This window comes from Mobula birostris, chromosome 9 (genome assembly GCF_030028105.1).
Source record: "Mobula birostris isolate sMobBir1 chromosome 9, sMobBir1.hap1, whole genome shotgun sequence".
NCBI lineage: Eukaryota > Metazoa > Chordata > Chondrichthyes > Myliobatiformes > Myliobatidae > Mobula > Mobula birostris.
Window position 1 is genome coordinate 19,096,100 of NC_092378.1, and position 21,999 is coordinate 19,118,098.

The following is a 21,999-nucleotide window of genomic DNA, read 5'->3' on the forward strand; positions in this document are numbered from 1 at the left end:
AGTAATCACCCCCCACTCTCTTCACCAATTCCCCATCTCCTTATCTCCTCCCTCTGGTGCTCTTCCCGCTTCCTTTTCTTCCATGGCATTCTGTTCTCTCCTATCAGATTCCCCTTTCTCTAGCTCTCTTTGACTAATCAATTTCCCAGCTTTTTGCTTCAACCCTCCCCCCTCCTGATTTCACCTATCACCTACAACATTGTACTTCTTCCTCCCCTCCCCCACCTTCTTGCTCTGACTCCTCATCTTTTCTTCTTTCTTTATTAATCTTTTTATTGATTTAAAAAGAGCATATATACAAACAAGAGAATTATCTCAAATATATGTCAATAACAATACAAACAGAAAGTGAAATAGACATCAAAATCATACGTAGTATTAAGTTAATATATAGTATATGATAAAAAGGAGACAGCTAATTCTCCTCTTATCAATTCAGAGAGAAAAAAAGTTTAAATTTTTTAAAAGAGAAGAAAAAAATGCAAACATGAGAAAATCTGCAGATGCGGAAAAAAAACCCACTACACTATATGAGAAAAGGGGAAAAGAGGGGCTAGGCAGTCCATTCTGTGGATCATGAAATCTGGAGCAACACCCACCACAGTCGCTGGAGGAACTCAGCGTGTCATCCCGATCCAGACAAAGGTTCTCGACCTCTAACGTCGACTGTGCGTTTACCTCCATAGATGTTAGCTAACCCGCTGCATTCCTGCAGTATTTTGTGCGTTGCTCAGATGTTTTTTAAACTAAGAAACAGATCGCTATTGTTCCACTGCGCTGTATTAACCTATGACAGCAGAAGCCAGCCCCTCTCCGGGCAACACTCACCAACAGACCTCCGACTGGAAACCGACCCGCCTCTCCCTCCTCCGCTTCGTGATTGGATGGCCCGTCTCTCGGGCCCGCCCCGGGCACGACGTCACGGGCGGGTGCCGCCGGGCGACGAGCGATGGGAATTGAATCAGTGGTGGTTGGGGGGAATCTTCGCGAAGTTGGGGAATGGCGCAGGCGAGTGGCAGTCTGATGTGGGGTGGGAAAGGGAGAGGGGAGATTGTCCGCACTGTCTGCAGGGGGCCCGGAGCAGCCCCTTTCTGTGCTAGAGAGGCACCCCTCGTTGAAATGTACACTCACTGACGATTGCTTGTCACTCATTTAGGCCGCAGCCCCAATCAATCGGAGCCGAGAACTGCTGTTTACTGTGGAGATTAAAGTACTGAGAGGTAGTGGAGGAATCTGTCACGGCGATAAATATCGTGGAACATCGGTGATTGCACCTGTAGAAACAGAGGGATAAATCGTACAATCTGATCCCCCGGATTGAATTATCAGCATCATCCTGGTAGCCGGATTCTGTCCCTGGATTTTTTTTTGTTAATTTTGGACGTTTTGCTAGTTTTGCAGTTTTGCTATTCCTGCATATTTGCTTTCTTGGATTTTAGCTCATCCAAGATTTTCGCAGTAGGAAATAACGTTTTACTCCATCGAGCCGGAAAATGCAGCTGAATTTTGCACCTGCTTTTGGCAAGGACTTGTCTCGCATTAGTCGTGTAAAATGAAGAGAATACTACAAATTGCAAAGAGGAAGGAAAAACCGTCTTTCAAAACTTGTGACACTTCAAGTGAAATACGTGTAGGTTATGAATTGAAAGAGAAAGATTTGGGAAAACTACACAAAGCTGCTTCTGCTGGGGATTTGAACAGACTTCGGCAGCTCATTAAGAAAAAGGATGTTAATCAACTGGATAAACAAAATAGGTAAAGAAGCGCGGCTTTAATCTATTATTGTGATGTTTATTGTTTAGTATACTGTTTCTTTTGTTGGACTTCAACGTCACATCTACTACAGTGTTCCTAAGCCGGAGTTTGAAGCTAACGGCCCACAGATTGCTCAGAGTATAAACACAAGAGATTCCGCAGATGCTGGAAACTTAGAGCACGCAAAAAATGCTGTGTCCTGATTAGCTGATGTTACGTGATCTGCTGAGTTGCACCAGCACTGTGTGGGTGAATTGCTCTGAGTTCTGCTTTATCATTAGTTTGACATTTTTGAATATTGTGAACTTGATTTTTTTTTAAAACTTTCTTTGGATGACTGGGAACAAAGGATAGATTGTATTATCTTTAATTCGGGATGTTATAAATCAGTAAACTTGCTATGTGCGCTGTAGCTTTGTTGGGATATTATTGCCTCTTGAAATCTCCACGTTAAATACTTCAAGAAAAATCTCAAGCATTACCTGTTTATAAATGAGGTATTGATTTGAAGCCCTATATTCAGAGAATTTTGAGCATGAAAAGCAGCTATTTAGCCTGTCGAGACTTTGATGAATAACCCTTTCATCCCATTTCCATGTTTTTTAAGCATCTTTAAAAATATTTTCTCTCAGGTGCATATCATTACCTTTTTTTTGAAATTCCTGCTTGATTCTGTGTCCTGACCGTGATCTCCAGGTCATGTTTATGTTTATACGTTATCTCCTTATATCCACTGCCCACAATTTTAAATCTGCACCATTTGGTTCTGAAACATCTGCTAGGGAGCAACTTCCCACTCTTTATCTAAACCAGCCATGATCTCATACGTTTCCATCAAAATTTGTCAACTCTTTGCTTTTCCAGTTTACCTTTATGGCTAAAAAATCCCCCTGCTAACACCTTCGCATTCTTTTGACCTTTGCTAGATCACCAATTAAAACTGGATGTTTGACTTCAGTAGCAGCCTAGCTCCTGCCTTACATACCATACCTTGAAAACTTAATCAGCCCCCAATCATATGTTCACATAAATGAGTATTACAACTTTGATCAATTTAACTGAGAATTTTTACATGTGAATCACATGCTTCTTTTTTCACAGTAGGGCCACAAAAAAGGAAAAATTGTAAAGCATGAAAAAGTAAAAATTTAAAAACTGAAATGTCAGCATTTCAAAATTATTCATCCCACTTTGCTCAGTACTTAGTCGAACCACTTCTCACAGCTATTGCAGCTAGTAGTATTTTTGGATAAGTCTCTATTAGCTTTGCACACTGTGATGGAGAAGATTTGCTCATTCTTCTTTGCTAAATTGCTCAAGTTTTGATGGGGAGTGGAGCTGGGCAGAGATGATCGATTGGGTTGAGGTCAGCACTCTGACTGGGCCACTCAAAGCACATCAGATTTCTTCATTTGAAGCCACTCTATGGTTGCTCTGGCAGTCCTTCTGAAAAATGCACTTCTTCCTCAGTTTGAGCCTTCTGGCAGAGGCTAGCAGGGTTTTATTCAATAGGTTCAATTTAATGTCAGAGAAATGTATACAATATACATCCTGAAATTCTTTTTCTTCACAAACATCCATGAAAACAGAGGAGTGCCCCAAGGAATGAATGACAGTTAAATGTTAGAACCAACCAGCTCCCCCCACACGAATAAACAGCAGCAAGGTGGCAACCCTCCTTCCCCCATCTGCACCCTCCACCAAGCACTCAAGTGTGCAGCAAAGCTTCAGTAAAGACACAGACCTGCAGTACTCTAAAGACTACTGATTCACTGACCTCAAACCTGCTCGCCTCCCGAGCCATGAAAATCCGGCATCCTGAAGGCGCGCTAGTCTTTTAGGCTGCATCCTTGGCATATCGAAAAATGGCTGGTCATGAGGCCCTGAGAGTGGGTCTCATTCCTGCAAAGAACCAAAGTCAGCGTGTAACTCCAGGTTAGGGTCTTCAAAAAAACCCTGAAAAGGAAAAAAAGAGATATTAAAGATAGAAATAGAGCTGTTTCCAAAGATGCAAGCAGAGGAGTTGCAGTTCGGTGCCATCATCCTGAGCTCCACCCTCAAATATTGAGAACCTCCGTAGTTAGCAGTATTCATCTTCCCGTCAGTCCTGACCAGATTTCCAGTGTCTGCTGCTGAAATACATCCCCATAGCATGATGCTACCTCCACCATACTTTACAGTAGGGAGGTGTTACCTGGCTGATGCACAGTATGAGATTTACACCACACGTACAGTTTAGTGTTGAAGCCAAGACGTTCCACATTCTATCTCATGACTTTCTTCCACATTTTTACAGCATTTTCTCAGTGATGCTTTACAAAGCCTTTACGGGCGAGATGTGTTTTTTTTTTAGCTAGGACTTCTTCCTTGCCACTCTTCCATTAATATCCTTTTTGTTCAAGGCCTTAGAGATTGTGAAACCATGAATTTCATCTCCAGTTGCAGCCACTGACTTCTGTTACTCACTCAGTCACAGTTCGCATCACGGTACCCTCTCTTACAAGTGCCATTCTTCAGCTACTAACTTTAGAGGTGCAGCCTAACCTAGGCAGTGTGGCTGTGATTTTGTATTTTTCCCACATTTTCACAATGGACTGCTTTGAACTCTGAGGTATGTCAGTGACTTTCAGATTATCCCAGATTTGTGTCTCTCTATTATCATTTCCCTGATTTGAATGCTGTTTTATCTTCATGTTGGTTTGGTTTGTTGGAAACCAATGATGCCAGTTGGACCTTACAGAGAGAGAGAGGCATTTATTCTAATAAATTCATTGAAAATAGGTGATCCTCCAATTTTCTTGATCAACAAATTAGGGGAGTTGGTAAGATATAATATATGGCATTGCACCTGATAAAAGTTAGCATAGTAATTGCAAAAGGAATGAATACTTTTTCAGCCTCACGATTTTGGATTTTAATTTTTAGTAAGGTGTTGACAGGTGCTGGTTTTTTTCCTTTTGATTTGACATGGAGAATGTAGATTAACTTAAAAAATCCTAATTCCATATATTTTAAATTTAGAAGATGAGACAGTTAAATGTGAAAATAGTTGTGGGGCTGAATAATTTTTCAAGGCACTGTAGATTAAGCTTAAACAACAGGAATTCTGGAGATGCTGGAAATTCAAGCAACACACATCAAAGTTGCTGGTGAATGCAGCAGGCCAGGCAGCATCTCTAGGAAGAGGTACAGTCAACGTTTCAGGCTGAGACCCTTCTCCAGGACTAACTGAAGGAAGAGTTAGTAAGAGATTTGAAAGTGAGAGGGGGAGAGGGAGATCCAAAATTATAGGAGAAGACAGGAGGGGGAGGGATGGAGCCAAGAGCTGGACAGGTGATTGGCAAAGGGGATATGAGAGGATCATGGGACAGGAGGCCCGGGGAGAAAGACAAGGGGAGGGGGGAACCCAGAGGATGGGCAAGGCGTATAGTCAGAGGGACAGAGGGAGAAAAAGGAGAGTGAGAGAAAGAATGTGTGTATGAAAATAAAAATAAATAGCCGGCTGGGGTGATATATTGCACACTTCACCTGTGAGTCAGATGGGGTGATATACTGTATCCAACCACTAAGCACATCTTTCCCTCCCCCCCGGCTCTGCTTTCCGCAGGGATCACTCCCTATGCGACTCTCTTGTCCATTCGTCCCCCAATCCCTCCCCACTGATCTCCCTCCTGGCACTTATCCTTGTAAGCGGAACAAGTGCTACACATGCCCTTACACTTCCCCCTTCACCACCATTCAGGACCCCAGACAGTCCTTCCAGGTTATTTATTTTTATACACACATTCTTTCTCTCACTCTCCTTTTTCTCCCTCTGTCCCTCTGACTATACGCCTTGCCCATCCTCTGGGTCCCCCCCCCCCCACTTGTCTTTCTTCCTGGGCCTCCTGTCCCATAAGCCTCTCATATCCCCTTTGCCAATCACCTGTCCAGCTCTTGGCTCCATCCCTCCCCCTCCTGTCTTCTCCTATCATTTTGGATCTCCCTCTCCCCCTCCCACTTTCAAATCTCTTATTAACTCTTCCTTCAGTCAGTCCTGACGAAGGGTCTCGGCCTGAAACATCAACTGTACCTCTTCCTAGAGATGCTGCCTGGCCTGCTGTGTTCACCAGCAACTTTGATGTGTGTTGCGTAGATTAAGCTTAGTTTATCTGCCCTAATATTCAGTGCTGCTATTTATGAATCCTTAATTACATATGTTTTTAAACTAGCCTTTGAGCAAGTCTGGCCATTTAGTCTATTTTCTTTTTATTATTTCTGCAAAAAAATGTAACTTCATTTTTGTCTGTTAAGTTTTGTCCACGGCTTTGTCGCGCAGTCTCTCAGCCCAAGTGTGTATTCCTGGTCAATTATTGCAGAGTCATAGAGCCACAGACAAGTACAGTGCAGAAACAAGCCCTTCAGCTCATTGTGTCTGTGCCAAACCATTTGAACTGCCTACTCCCGTCAACCTGTGCTGGGACTATATCCTTCCATGCCCCTACCATCCATGTACCTATCCAAACTTCTTTTAAACATTGAAATCAAGCTCGTATCCACCACTTACACTGGCCACTCTTGTGGCTCTCTGAGTGAAGAAGTTTAGCCTTCTGTTCCCCTTAAACTTTTCATATTTCACCAATAACCCACGACCTCTAGTTGTAGTCCCACACAACCTCAGTGGAAAAAGCCTGCATTTATTTGCATTTTCCTGTAGGTAGGTGAGCAGAACTGCACACAACACTCCAAATTAGGCCTCACCAACATATTATATAACCTTTACATAACATCCCATATCCTGTACTCAATACTTTGAGTAAAGAATGCCAATATGCCAAAAGCCTTGTTTTTTAACAACCCTATCTACCTGTGACCCCACTTGCAATAAATTATGGACCTGAATTCCCAGATCACTTTGTTCTACAGCACTCCTCAGTGCCCTACAGTTCACTGTGTAAGACCTACCCTGGTTGGTCCTACCGAAATGCAACACCTCGGACTTGTCTGCAAAAATTCCATCTGCCACTTTCCTAGCTGGTGTAGGTTCTGCTGCAAGCTCTGGTAGCCTTCCTCACTGTGCACGATACCCTCAATCTTAGTATCATCTGCAAAGTTGCTATCCAGCTAACCGCATATCATCCTTATCATTGATGGAGATGACAAACAATGATTCACCCAGCACCAATCCCTGTGGTACTCCACTAGTCTGAGGCTTCCAATCTCCCACAAAACCAATGTCTAATACAATTTACAATCTCATCTTGAATGCCAAGCAACTCTTAAGCAATCTTCCATGTGGGACCTTGTCAAAAGCCTTGCAACGTCCACTGTTTTGCCTTCATCAACTTTATTGCTAACTTCCTCAAAAAACTCTAAGATTTGTTAGACGTGAACTACCATACATGAAGCCATGTTGACTATCCTAATCAGTCCATGTCTATCCAATACTTATATATCCTGTCCTTTAGAATATCTTCCAATAACTTTCCCACTACTGATGTCAGGCTCACTGGTCTAAAATTTCCTGGCTTATTTTTAGGGCCTTTCTTTAACAGTGGGACATCGTTAGCACCAATCCCTGTGGTACTCCACTAGTCACAGACTTCCAGACTCCCAGTTGCTCTCACCCCCATCACTGTAAAGTGCTTTGAGCGACTGGTTCTATCACATCTGAAATCCTGTCTGCCCACTACCCTGGACCCCCGTCAATTTGCCTATCGCACCAACAGGTGAACAGAGGACGCCATCTCTATGGCACTTCACTCTGCCCTGACCCAGCTGGACAACCCCAACTCTTAACGTCAGAATGCTGTTCGTTGACTTTAGTTCGGCATTCAATACTATGATCCCTTCCAAGCTGATCGCCAAACTTCATCAGCTTGGTATCAGCTCATCCCTCTGCAATTGGACCTTGGACTTTCTGACTAACAGACCCTAGTCAGTTAAGTTAGACACCCTCTGCTCCTCCACTCTCACCCTGAACACTGGTTTGCCTCAAGGCTGTGTGCTGAGACCTCTTCTGTACTCCCTTTTCACCTATGACTGCGTTCCTGTACACGGTTATGACTCCAGAATCAAGTTCACATATGACACCATGGTGGTTGGCCTGATCAGAGGGGATGAGGAGACGGCCTACAGGGACGAGGTCCAGCACCTGGCTGCGTGGTGTGCCGACAACAACCTGGCCCTTAACTCCCAGAAGACCAAGGAGATCATTGTGGACTTCAGGCATGCTAGGAGCAATACTCACGTCCCCACCTATATCAACGGAGCTGTAGTGGAGCGTGTATCAAGCTTCAAATTCCTTGGTGTCCACATTTCCGAGGATCTCACCTGGTCCCTGAACTCCTCCATCCTGATCAAAAAGGTGCAACAGCGCCTTTATTTCCTGCGGAGCATCAAGAAAACTCACCTCTGTCCCAGGATACTGACGGACTTTTACCGCTGTACCGTTGAGAATGTACTCACCAACTGCATCTCAGTGTGGTATGGCAACTGTCCCGTTTCGGACCGCAAAGCACTCCAGCGTGTGGTGAGAACTGCCCAGCGGATTATCGGCACCCAATTATCCACCACTGAGAACATCTACCATAAACACTGCCTGGGCAGGGCAAAAAGCATTATCAATGATGCATCTCACCCTAACCATGGACTTTTTACTCTCTTCCCATCCGGTAGGCGCCACAGGAGCCTCCGCTTCCGCACCGGCAGGCACAGGAAGAGCTTCTTCCCTGAGGCTGTGACCCTGCTGAACCTCACATCACAGCGCTAAGCAGTATTGCACCCATATTGTACTGTCTCAGTACTTTTATATTTGTGTGCTTTTAGCACTTACTTTTTATTTGCAGTTATTTTGTAAATAATACTATTCTTTGCATTTCTGGTCAGATGCTAACTGCTTTTCATTGGCTTTGTATCTGTACTCGGCACAATGACAATAAAGTTGAATCTATTCTAATCTATCCTCCAATCCTCCAGTACCTCACCTGTCGCTCAGGCCTTGGGGGTTTGTCCACCCTAATTTGCCTCAATACTGCAAAAAACTCCTCAGTAATCTGTATAGATCCATGAAGTTCATGCTGCTTTGCCTCACTTCCAGAGACTCTATGCCCATCTCCTGAGTAAATACAAATGCGAAAAATTCATTCAAGATCTCCCACATCTCTTGGATTACCATTCTGATCTTTAAGTGGACCAGTTTAGTCTCATGTAATGCTTTTGCCTCTTAATATATCTGTAAATTCCCTTGAGATTCTCCTTCACCTTGTCTGCTAGGGCAACCTCATGCCATATTTTAGGCTGCCTGACTTCTTTCTTAGTTGTTCTCTTGCATTTCTTATACTTCATCAACACCACATTTGTTTCTTTCTGCGTATGTCTGCTATGGACCTCCTTTGTTTTCTTAACTAGGACCTCCCTATCCCTAGCTGAGATACGACTGGACACTACTGTGCCATTTTCCTGACTAGTAACACCACCCCTCTGCCTTTAATCCATCCCTCTGCCACGTCTAAAACAACAGAACCCCGGAATATTGAGCTGACAGACCTGCCCCTCCTGCAGCCAAACTTCACTAATGGCTACAATACATGATTATAGGTGTTGATCCATGGCCTGAGCTCATCTGCCTTTCCCTACAATATCTCTTACGTTGAAATACTCACAGCTCAGATCATTAGTGGCTCCCTGCTCAACCTTTTGATTCCTGACTTTGTCTGAGGTCTTAACACCATCTGTCTCCACTACGTCTACTATCTGTTCTGGCATTCTGGTTACCATCCCTTGCAACTCTAGTTTAAACCCCGCGATTTCCCCATGCAACAGCAGTGAACCTGCCCGCTAGGGAATATTAGTCCCTCTCCAGTTCAGGTGCAAACTATTTCTTGCATAAGGTCCCACCTTCCCACCTTCACTTTTAATACTAGTGTTACACTTATAATCTTTTGAGTCGAATGAAGTTTTGCTAAATTCATCCTTCACTCCTTGCAGTTTAATACTCAATTTATATCACTAAGGTTTTAGTCTGGCACTGATCCTTGTGGGGGGGGGCGGTGCGGGGGGACACTACAGCTAGCTACCACCCATTCTGAAAAAGCAGCAGCTCTTCCTTGCTTTCTGTTGTAAAGACGGTTTCCAGCAAAGTTGAATTCATGGGCATCAATTTTGTTTGGGATTTTACTTGATGCCTTCTGAAGAAACAAATATGGTCAGACTAGTCAAACTTGATTTGTCTTTAACACAAAAACAAACTTCTGGAAAAACTATGTGAGTTAAGCAGCATCTGTTGGAGAAGGAGGAATGTCAATGTTTCAGTCCAGAGACTGAATCAAGACTTGTCTTCTTGACTTCAACAAATATGTGCTGGCTCTGCCACATCACCTCAAACTTTTATACTCAGATCCTCAGCCATCCTGTTAGATGGTCAACTTTAGATTTTTTCTTGCCATCTCCAGTTAAAATAAATCTCAAAATATAATGACTGTTCTCCAAGGGTTTTATTATCAATATTTGGTCCAACTAGTGCTTCTTGTTCCAAAAGCCTTTCCTCAAAACTTGTATTTCCCCAACTTTAAGAGTATCCTAGTAAAATGGAGAGACAAAAGATTGCAAATGCTGGAATCAAGAGCAACAGACAGTTTGCAAGAAGAACTCAGTGGGTCATGCAGCATCTGTGTGATAAAAGATTTGTCACCATTTCAGGTCAAAACCCTGCATCAGGAACATGGACAATTCCCTTCCTCCCACAGAAGCTGCTTGACCTTCTAAGTTCCTCCAGCAGATTATACTTAGCATCTTCGGGAATCCCTTTTTATCCTTTATAATGCTATCACATCCTTTCTGTATTGTTGATCGTAACTATACACAATACACTGGCTATGGTACAACTAATGTCTGTTAATATTTTAGCAGGAACTCTTGCCCCTCTATTCTGTGTCTAAGCTGATGGAGGCACGTGTCTAATATGCCATGTTATTTATTTGTCTGTCTGCCATTAGAGCAGAGGTTCTCAGCCTTTTTTTTAATGCCATGGACCCTTACCATTAACCAAAGCTTCTCCGGATGTCAGGTTGGGAACCCCTGTGTTGGAGGTTTGTGGACATCCATATCAACATTCTTCTGTCCTTCTCAATTCTGTTAGATCCTATTTCAGATTGAGTTACAGATACCACTATTGTTCCCACTTAATCCACTCCATTGCTGTTTGCTTGGGTCTAGAATTTCCTTCCTGTCCAGCAACCACGGTGCTAGTTTTGATATCACTTACTTGTGGCTCTTATTTTTAATTCCATATAATTTATTAATACTGCAGAAAGCAGCGACCTTTTACTGAGCTCTATAAAACCTTACTGCAAACATATTTTTAAAATTCCAAATGACTGTTATCATTTGCTTTCTACTAATGACTCATTTTTAATCCAATTTCTCTCTTCCCCTCTGATCGTGTAGGGGTTTACTTCCTTGATGAATCTGTTGTGTGCAGTTTGCTAAAATCCATTGCACCGCATCAACTGTTTGTTGACAATCCTTTTTATTTCCTCAGGATGTTCATTTGTAACCTTTTATTAATAAGCCTATGATGACCCTATCTGTTATCAACCATGGATGTTCTGTCCCAGCTGTCTATGTGATATGTAAGTGAGAGCAGTACGATATCGAGAGCAAGCTGTTCCCCATGCAGCAGGCTTCCCCTTCTCTGCACATCTGATGAATTGAAAGGAATGGCAGAGACTGGTACAGTTTGGCAGCATCACAGGAGTTGCGCATCATTGTTGAACTCAAGGTGGGACTGCCTTAGGGACTCCAGCTCCGATCTTTTCCTCAAGGCTTACTCTTGAAGCCTTCCCCATAAGTGGGTATAGCCATAAGGCAACAAAGGTTTGAGATCAGAGTTTTTCTTCTGGAAGAGCTGGCAAGTCTCATCTGCCCAAAGCGACTGGTGCTAAGGCACCAGTAATCCGCCTTTTGCCTCTTAGTAGAAACTGTTTTGAGGCACAGGTAATGGGAGCTTATCTCACTGTCATTCCCCCTCCCCATCCCCCTGAGTTATAACAACTTTAAGGAACCAACTCTATGATGATTGCCTTTTATTAATCCGTAAGTCACTAAATACTGATTCATACAGTCACTTAGACTTTTTCCACTTACTTGTCCTATCTGCTATCAGGCTAACAGACCTGTAGTTGACTTGACCTAGTCTCTCTGTTGATACCACACAAACAACCTTCTGGTCCTCTCTTCTTTTAAATAATTAAATTTTATCCAGACTTAGTGACAAATCAAATACCATCAGGAAGTAAACAAACTAGTGTCCTGAACATGAGGCTGAATGCATTTAAAGCAGTGGAGATACATACAAACTGAGAAGAAATGTCTCCTCTCCACCACTCATCATCAATAACTCTACAGTGAGCATCCTTTCAACATTCAGATTCCTGGACTTCATTATTTCGCAGGATTGCATATGGGAAAATCTTATCCTATTCATTAACAAAAAGGCTCAGCAGAGAATGTACAGTTGGTAAAATTCCATCTTTCTCAGAACATACTGTTGCAATTCTACACTGCCATCGTAAAGAGCATCCTCATATCAGCCATTGCTGTCTATTTTGGTGCTATATCTGACAGCAATCTGTCAAGACAGCAGAAAAAGATTATTGGTTGCGGTTTGCCATCACTGCAGGACTTGTGTGTGTCCAGGACAAAGAAGAAGGCGGGAAAAATCATTGCAGTCACTACCCACCCAGCAAACTGCCTTTTCCAAACACTCCTTTCTGGAAGGCACTATCGGGCTATTGAAAGAAAAACTTAATGTCATCTTTAAAGTTTCTTTCCCCAGTCAGTTGATATGATCAACGATTCAAGGTGCTCCACAACTCCCCTCTATCTTTTATTATCTCAGTACAGCACTTCACTGTAATCTCTTGAAACCACTTTTTATAATGCTGTTTACATTGTAAATGCATGATGGTATTTATGTATTGATGATGGAGGTCTCTAATTATTTATTGACATCCAGGACAGTTATTTGGATTTTTTCTTGTTAGATTTTACATTGCAAATGCTACTGTGCCTTTATCAGCTATAATAGTGTGAGTTTTTACATGATAACTAGCACATTTACTTATTAATTTTCTTTCTAGAGCACCACTGCACCTTGCATGTGCAAATGGACATGCTGATGTAGTTGCTTTGCTTGTTGAAAATAAATCAAACCTGAACATTTGTGACAACGAAAACCGCTCTCCTTTGATGAAGGTAAGAGATCTTGATTTTGATGGGGCCAGTCTATCTGTTTAATTTCCTTTTGCACCTTTCCTGAAACCTTCATCCTTCCTAGAGTGTAGTGACTTGATTTAGTCAATAATCCATTTCCCCTACTTTTTCAAATATCCTTCAGTTTTCTTGTCCCTTTTGTTTTCTCTCTCCCATATGAATTATTTCATATTCCAGTGCTTTCTCACTTTTTCCTCATATCTGTACTCCATCACGAGGTCTTTCCTAATTCTCCGCCTGTTTTAATTTAATATTAATCATAATTGATTATAGTCATGACAGTTGGACCAAAGTGCACATGTTTAATTTAGTACCTATACAGGTGTCCCCTGCTTTTCAAACGTTCGCTTTACGAAACCTCGCTGTTGCGAAAGAACTACATTAGTACCCTATTTTTGCTAACAGAAGGTGTTTTCACTGTTACGAAAAAATCAGCACGCGATAAAAAGCAGAGTGCGCCCCAAGCAGCCACTCTCCCCCGGATTCGAAACTGCATTCTCGCCGGTATTGCTTTAACACGTGCCTGTGAGGAGCTGTTAGTAAGATGAGTTCTAAGGTATCAGAAAAGCCTGAAAGAGCTCGTAAGGGTATTACACTTAGCATAAAACTAGACATAATTAAGCTTTTTGATCATGGTGAACGAAGTAAGGACTAACTGAATTTGGCTTGTGAAAGCTGACGAAGATGATGTTGAAGAGGTTTTCACATCCCATGACCAAGAACTGATAGATGAAGAGCTGATGCAATTGGAAGAGGAAAGGATAACAATCGAGACCGAATGAGTAATGATCAAGTACGACTTTAATTTTGAAAGGGTGCGTCGGTTTAGGGGATATTTGCAGGATGGTTTGAGTCCTTACAAAGAACTGAATGATAGAAAAATGTGCGAGGCTCAGCAGTCAAGCAAGCCTTCCACATCAGCCACAGCAGACGACGAACCTCGACCTTCAACATTGAGGCGGGCAGTTATAGGAGAAGATGAGCTGCCTGCTCTAATGGAACCAGACGACGAGATGACACCTCAGTGTCCCACCACCCCAACCCCCAGGCTGCAGACAGATACCGATTCGCGGAGAATGCAGCAGTAGCCGGGAGAGACACAGCACATCTTCAAGAAAAAAGCCGAAATAAACATGCTAATTAATTAGGTACCGCCGAGGACGTAATTGTCAGCCCAGATCAGAGGCGATGCAACCGGCAATCGACACTGATCTGGGCCGACGTTTACGTGCTGAGTGGTACCTAATTAATTAGCATGTTTATTTCGGCTTTTTTCTTAAAGATGTGCTGTGTGCCTCCCGGCTACCGCTGTATGCTTCGTGGATCAGTATCGGTTCGCTGCCCGGAGGGTGGGGGCCACTGCACCACCCAAACTCCAATGACTCAGTCTAACACACCACCATCAGTGTGCTCCGTGCTTTCCCAATTCCGGTAAGTGATACTACACTCTGCATACATTATTTCTACTTTATATCGGCTATGTATTTTTACGTGTTATTTGGTATGATTTGGCAGCTTCATAGCTTAAAGGTTACTGGAGAGAGCGCTTGCGCCGTGTTTTTGCCAATGGCGCTTGCGTGAGATTTTCGCTACGGAGAACAGTTCAGGCAATGATTGTGGAGAAGTATTTCTACTTTATATAAGCTGTGTATTTATCATATTATTCCTGCTTTTACCATATGTTACTGTTATTTTAGGTTTTATGTGTTATTTGGCATGATTTGGCAGGTTATTTTTGGGTCTGCGAATGCTCACAAAATTTTCCCATGTAAATTAATGGTAATTGCTTCTTCGCTTTACGACATTCCGGCTTACGAATCGTTTCATAGGAAAGCTCTACCTTCAGATGGCGGGGGAAACCTGTATCTAGTCTGATATAAAAAAATTTCTCCATCTCAAAGGAAAGATTAGTGACAAGTATTCACTACAAGCCTGCAGGTTCCTATAGTGATCTTGAATGTACTTCCACCCACAGCCTCTGTACCGTTCTCTCAGTTCCTGTGACTTTGTTCTATTCACTCCAGTGGTAGTCCCACAGAAATAGTGTTGAGGAGCTTCCAGTATCTGAGTCTAATATGGATTCCTGGTCTCATTCTGTTTATCTGTTGGGTAGTAGAATGATAGCAAAGCAAATGTATCTGTAATCCAGACTCGCTAGCAGTTAACAACAATGAATTTCAAACATAACCTCTTATTACCTTGTCCACAGGCAGTGCAGTGTGAACAGGAACGTTGTGTAGTTATCTTACTAAGCCATGATGCTGATCCTAATCTGGTGGACATTAATGGATATACTGCTCTGCATCTTGCTGTCCTGATCCCTAACGTCACTTTGGCAACGCATTTGCTGGAGTATGGGGCACACATAGATGCCCGAGATAAGGTACTTGCATTAATTCTTCATAGTAGTTAAGTTTTCACAGTCTGAAAAGTGCAAAATTAACACTCTTTTCTGAGTCATACTTGTAGAGCATGTTTTATAGCAGATTAGAATGTTTACCAATGTAAATGTGCATGTACTTTGTCCCGAAAGAACCCAAACTACTTATTGTATTGAGATTCAAATCAAAGCAAGTTTAAAATGGTTATATATATTTTGTTTTAACATTTAGGAGCAAGTTAAGTGGGCTGTTACTACAGCAGATTAGATTTTACCTGGAATGTTTTTGATCATGATGTATTATATTGATTATCAGTTATCACTTCACTAAATGACAGTCACATTTGAAATGGATGATGAATTTTCAAAAAAAAGAGCAACAATAATCGATTTCCATTAACATTAATTTTGCAGTTACCATTTGTTGTGCCTTAAGTCCCAATTTATTTTGGTTATAAGTTGCTACATTAATTTAATGAATAAACTTTTTAATACCAATCCTGCTTTAAATGATAAATGGCAAATCAGGGAAGTTTCACTAAGCAATGATTTATCTTTCTAAATTACTTTCAGAGAGTTGCATGCTCAGTTTCAATTCTTTTATTCTCCCTATTCAAATTCAGTAACCTCATAGTTTCCTTTTATTTTGTAACAGCTTTAATGATATTATAGCGACTAGAGCTTTCCTCTTGCACCTTCTGCAAGCTAAAGTTCTAGATTTTAGATTCTGTTCCTTGATTATGATTTCATTCTGCTAAAGCAGTAATTCCAGGATTGACCTACTTCTTTCTTACTTTGACACCATCATTAGATGCTGTTAAGCTACTATCCAAGTTAATTTGCCCATTGTGTAAAAGTATGTGAACAGAATACAATGAAATGGTGGACATTCAGACAATAATGAATCCAACCTGTCTGATAGTTGAAGACTCGATGAGAAAGCCAACTCTGAAGAAGATACAAATATTCACTGAAGGGATATGGAGGGATTATGCAAATGGTTCAAAGTGTGGGGTTCTACGTTTGAATCAGAAGAACAGAATCTTTATTTATAATGGAGAAGAGCAACTTAATATACAGTAGCATCTTCTGTGGTAGTTTAGATCATGAGAACACTGAGTGTTCATCTAGAAATGCATACATGCATTAAGAAATGATACTGTGTTTCTCCGGAGTGATATCACAGAAAACAGGACAAACCTAAGACCAACACTGACAGAACCACATAATTATAACGTATAGTTAAAGCAGTGCAAAGCAATACCATAATTTGATGAAGAGCAAATCATGGACATGGTAAAAAAAAGTCTCAAAGTCCCCGAGTTGATTGACTCCCAAGTCCCCGATAGCAGGCGGCAAAAGGGAGAAACTCCCTGCCATAAACCTCCAGGCACTGTCAACTTGCCGATGCCTTGGAAGCAGCCGACCACAGCCGACACTGAGTCTGTCCGTCCGAAAACTTCGAGCCTCCGACCAGCCCCTCCGATACAGCCTCCCGAGCACCATCCTCTGCCGAGCGCCTTCGACCTAGCCCCGGCCGCTGAAACAAGCAAAGCTGAGGATTCGGGGCCTTCTGCTCCGGAGATTCCGGTTACCACACAGTAGCAGCGGCAGTGAAGCAGGCATTTCAGAAGTTTTCCAGATGTTCCTCCGTACTCTCACATCAGTCTCCATCAGAAAATGCAGCAAAAAGTCTGCAAGTTATAATTGTACATTTATTTATTCAAATGACATTGCTGCCAAAGCTGGCATTTGTTGTCTTTAATTGTCCCTAAAATGAGATGAGAGTTCAAATCAATCACATTACTGGGTTTGAAGTCACGTGTAGGCCAAATTGAACTTGTTTCTTTTTTATAACTACCTCATAATTTTATAGTTGAGTCAGAGAGAGTAGCCTTATTCGCATAACTTTATATTCAATTATTTGATGTTAAATTTAACTGGTGCCATGTTGTGATTTGCACTCCTGTCTATGGCCATTTGCCCAGAACAGTGGCCTGCAAGTCAAGTGACTTAACTGATACAGCAAGTATTTAGGAGGAGAGGTGATATCCTAGCAGGATAGTATTTGGAATGAAAAGTGAAGAAGCTGAAGCACAAAATGTCTCACGTGTTTTGATAAGACACATTTGGACTGTTTTGGACACTTGTTTTGGAACCAGCAAAATATTGATGTTTTTGATTTATTCTTCTACAGGTCCGCAATCCCTTATCGGAAATCCTTGGGGCCAGTTGCATTTCGGAATAGAGAATTTTTTGGATTTCAGACCCTCACCCCCACCCCTGATACCAAAAAACACGTATGCTCAAGTCCCTTATTTAACCTGTCTTAGTGCAGTGGAGTTTAGGACCCAGCGGCGCACCAAACCTATGCACATCCTCCCATATACTTTAAATCATCTCTAGATTACTTATAATACCTAATACAATGTAAATGCTATGTAAATAATTGTTATACTGTATTGTTTAGGGAATAATGACAAGAAGAAATGTTATTTCCAAGAAAAACATTCAATAAAACATAAAAATATGCAGCTTCAAATGAACCGAATCAAACAGATGGTAAATGACTACTGGAATAAATGTAGAATGTTACTGTCACTGTCACTATAAAACTTCAGTAACTTGTCTTTCTGTTTATTTAAATCATATACAGTGGTAGTTCCGACACTATTTTCTTCAGTAAGATGCCGCACAGACACACCACAATCAAGCTTCTGCAATAACTCCACTTTCTGCGTTATTGATAGAGAAAATACCTTATCTTTTTCTGATTGTATCTGCAACTCTTTTTGACATTTTCACAGTGAAATTAAACACAAAGTCAACAGTGAACACAAAATATCAGCGAACAGCAAATGCACGTGTAACCAGTACGAGCGCTGAGCCACAACTGACGTCTGGCGGCCTCTGCTAGTGCTGCCACGTCACACCTGAGTGATGTCAGCTGTTGACAAAAGAAAACTTCGGTTTTCGGAGCTTTTTGGATTTCAGAATTTGGGATAAAGGAATGTGCACCTGTACTGGGAGCATTCAAAAGTTTGTCTGATTTTTTTTTCTCTCTGGTATACACAAGTATGAATAGTGATCTCATTGACCAATATGAGATCATTAGATCTGATTTGTTAAAATTTTGAAGGGCTGTTAAATTTCAAGGATGCAATTTGATGATCCCCAAACTTCTCTGTAGACTCCACTTGAAAGAACATTGAACTTTGTGGGATTATCAATTGAGACCTGTTTCCAGTAACATGAAAACGATGTTACATATTTGTATGCTGTACAATTGTAAATTATTTTGTGATAATTAGATGACTAGTGGATTGTTTGTTTCCAAAAGAATGGATATACTCCTCTGCTGTTAGCGGCTACTAGGAACCGCCAAAAAATGGCAAAATGTCTTCTTAAAAAGGGTGCTGATGTGAATGCAAAGGACAAAACTGGGAGGTACGTTTGCACACTTCAAATCTTGAATTGTTGAATTAAGAAATTTAGGGTGTGTGATTTCTTTTTGTTTATTATTTTATTCTTGAAATAGTACCAAATGAGCTCGGGTTATTGCTAACATGAGAAAATCTGCAGATGCTGGAAATCCAAAGCAACACACACAAAATGCTGGAGGAACTCAACAAATTAGGCAGCATCTATGGAAAAGAGTAAACAGTTGACATTTCAGGCTGAGACCCTTCTTCAGTACTGAGAGGGAAGGGGGAAGATGCCAGAATTATAAGGTGGGGGGAGGGGAAAGAGGCTAGCTGGAAGGTGATAGGTGAAAGGTCAAGGGCTGGAGAAAAAGAATCTGATAGAGGAGAGTGGACAATAGGAGAAGGGAAAGGAGGATGGGACTCAGGAAGAAGTAACAGGCAGATGAGAAGAAGGAAATGGTCAGAGTGGGGATTAGAAGTGGGGGGAAATTTTGTTCACCTGAAGGAGAAATCGATATTCATACCATCAGCTAAGGTGATGAATATAAGGTGATACTGCTGTTGTAATGCTATCCTTCCTGGTTATCAACAACAGGAATCTACATACAGAAAAGGTTGATTGAAATCACTGGCATGCATTCCATTACTTAAATTCAATCTGATTGTCTTGATTTTGTTTTCAGGTGTGTAATAGTATTCATTGAGAACAACTAGAAATCACCCAAATCTGATTGTCTTGATTTTGTTTTAAGGTGTGTAATAGTATTCATTGAGAACAACTAGAAATCACCCATTGATCAAGTTGAATCTGGTTTGCTCAGCGAAGTTGCCCTTGCTGTTGCTGTTTAATTTCAAGATGTGCATTTTAATACTAATAACAAAGAGTGGTTAATTTTTCTGAATATGTAGTCTTTAATATTGGAAGTACAATCACAAATTGTGGATATCCAAAGTTCAAAGTAAATTTTATTGTCAAAGTACCTCTACTGTATGTCACCATACACAACCATAAGATTCCTTTTCCTGTGGGCATACTCAGCAGATCTATAGAATAGTAACTATAACAGGATCAATCAGAGTGCAGAAGAAAATAAAATGTGCAAATACAAATATAAAGAAATAACAATAAATAATGAGAACATGAACTAATGGGATAAAGAGTCCTTAAAGTGAGATCATTGGTTATGGGAACATCTCAGTGGTTGGGCAAGTGAATGTAGTATTCCCTTTGCTTCAGAGCCTGATGGTTGAGTGGTAGTAACTGTTCTTGAACCTGTTGGTACAAATCCTGGGGCTCTTATACCTTCTAACTGATGGCAGCGGTGAGAAAAGAACATGGCCTGGGTGGTGAGTATCTCTGATGATGGATGCTGCTTTCCTACGACAGCACTTCATGTAGTTGTGCTCAGTGGTGGGGAGGCTTTTACCCATGATGTACTGGGCCAAATTCACTACCCTTTTGTAGGATCTTCTGTTCAAAGGCATTGGTGTTTCTGTACCAGGCTGTGATGCAGCCAAACAATATACTCTCCACTACACATTTATAGAAAGTTAGTCAGAGTTGTAGATGTCTTAGTCTCCTATGGGAGTAGAGGCACTGCCGTGCCTTCTTCATAATTGCACTTGCATGTTGAACCCAGTACAGCTCCTCTGAAATGGTAACACCGAGGAACTTAAAGTTGCTGACGTTCTCCACCTCTGATTCCCCCCAATGCACAGTGGCTCGAGGACCACTGGTTTACTTCTCCTGACGTATACTATCAGTTCCTTGTCTTGTTGACATTAAGTGAAAGGTTGTTGTTACGTTACCACTCAACCAAATTTTCAATCTCCCTTCTGTATACTGATTCATTACCAGCTTTTGATTTGACCCACAACTGTGGTATCATCAGCAGACTTGAATATGTTATTGGAGCTGTGCTTAGCCCACACAGTCATAGGTGTAAAACAAGTAGAGCAGGGGACTTAGCACATAGTCCTGTTGTGCGTGCGCCTGCATTGATGGAAATTGTGGAGATTCCAGCTTCATCAGCTACTTCTACAATAACAAGCTAAATTTCATTTAGTTAAAAGCTTTGAACTTCATACATATATGCTTTCAGTTGCTTATTGAAGGAGGATATCAATAAATTGCATTTTTTTTAAAAGTTGGGGCTTATTGAGGCCTATCAGAGCATTGTTATGTTTGCCCTTTGGATCACCTTGCGTAGAATGTCTCAATATGATATTAGAATACAATTGATGTATGCAAAGAAAGTAGAAGCATTTTTACTGAGCATTCTGCAGTTTGGCAGCTGATTCTAATTCATAGTCACAGTCATACTTTATCGATCCTGGGGGAAATTGGTTTCACTGTGCGAAGTTATAATCTAATGCCTTTTAGTGAGTGCCTTTTGCTGTCCAATTAGATTTACTTAGTTTTGCCCAACCTTACCATTAGAATTCATATCCTATTATCAAGTGCAATAAATAGATGAGTTGTTTTTTCCTTGCTTACTTGAGTCAAGTACAGCCTTTATGTTAAAGGATGGAGCCTATTGATCACTATGGGCATATATATATATATATAAAAAACTATATTGTCAGTTGGAATAGACAACAATTGTGAGTCATGGCAAAGTGTAGCTTAAGTTCATTGTGATGGCTGGCAAGGGATTAGAATGCACAAGCTTATCAAATAAATTATCTTTGTAAATTGTGGATTATGTTTTAAGGACATTATTCATTAAAATTTTTATAGATTCTGTGAACAAAATGTGCGAGTCAGCTGCATATGTTAACACAGAACAAACGAATATTTTATTTAATTGTTTGTAACCCAAATTTATAACAGGGCAATGATTTTTGATCTTCATCATGTTTCCTCTAGAACTACCCTGATGATTGCTGCAAGCAATGGACAAACTAAGTTAGTTAAGCGGCTTCTACGTCATGGTACAGATGCTTCTTTAAATGATGATAATGGATGGACAGCTGACGATTATGCACTTAGGAATGGAAAACATGCGTAAGGATTTTGGTCTCTCTGTTTTAATGTCTTCATGTTGGAAAAGTGGCTGATAGGATTGAGGGTTGAAAATGAGGTAATTCCTCATGGGACCAATCTGGTACTCCCAGATCCTGCCATAGTTTGAGTAGGAGGGGCTTGGCATGGTGAGCTGGCTGGTGTTTCATGCAGAATACACT

General features: G+C 41.3%; 1 protein-coding gene across 8 annotated transcripts in view; it reads left to right on the top strand.

Moving 5' to 3' along the window:
* Window positions 1–927: 927 nt before the first annotated feature.
* The window catches only part of LOC140202567 (ankyrin repeat domain-containing protein 26-like), a 121,744-nt gene continuing 100,672 nt past the window's right edge, over window positions 928–21,999 (top strand). For 7 of the 8 annotated variants that reach the window (XM_072267568.1, XM_072267569.1, XM_072267570.1 and 4 more), the window contains exons 1-5: window positions 1,021–1,755; window positions 12,876–12,990; window positions 15,218–15,391; window positions 18,729–18,835; window positions 21,683–21,820. In XM_072267568.1, the coding sequence (XP_072123669.1) occupies window positions 1,553–1,755; window positions 12,876–12,990; window positions 15,218–15,391; window positions 18,729–18,835; window positions 21,683–21,820 (737 nt within the window). In that variant the 5' untranslated portion in view covers window positions 1,021–1,552. The other variant, XM_072267567.1, reaches the window with a different exon arrangement.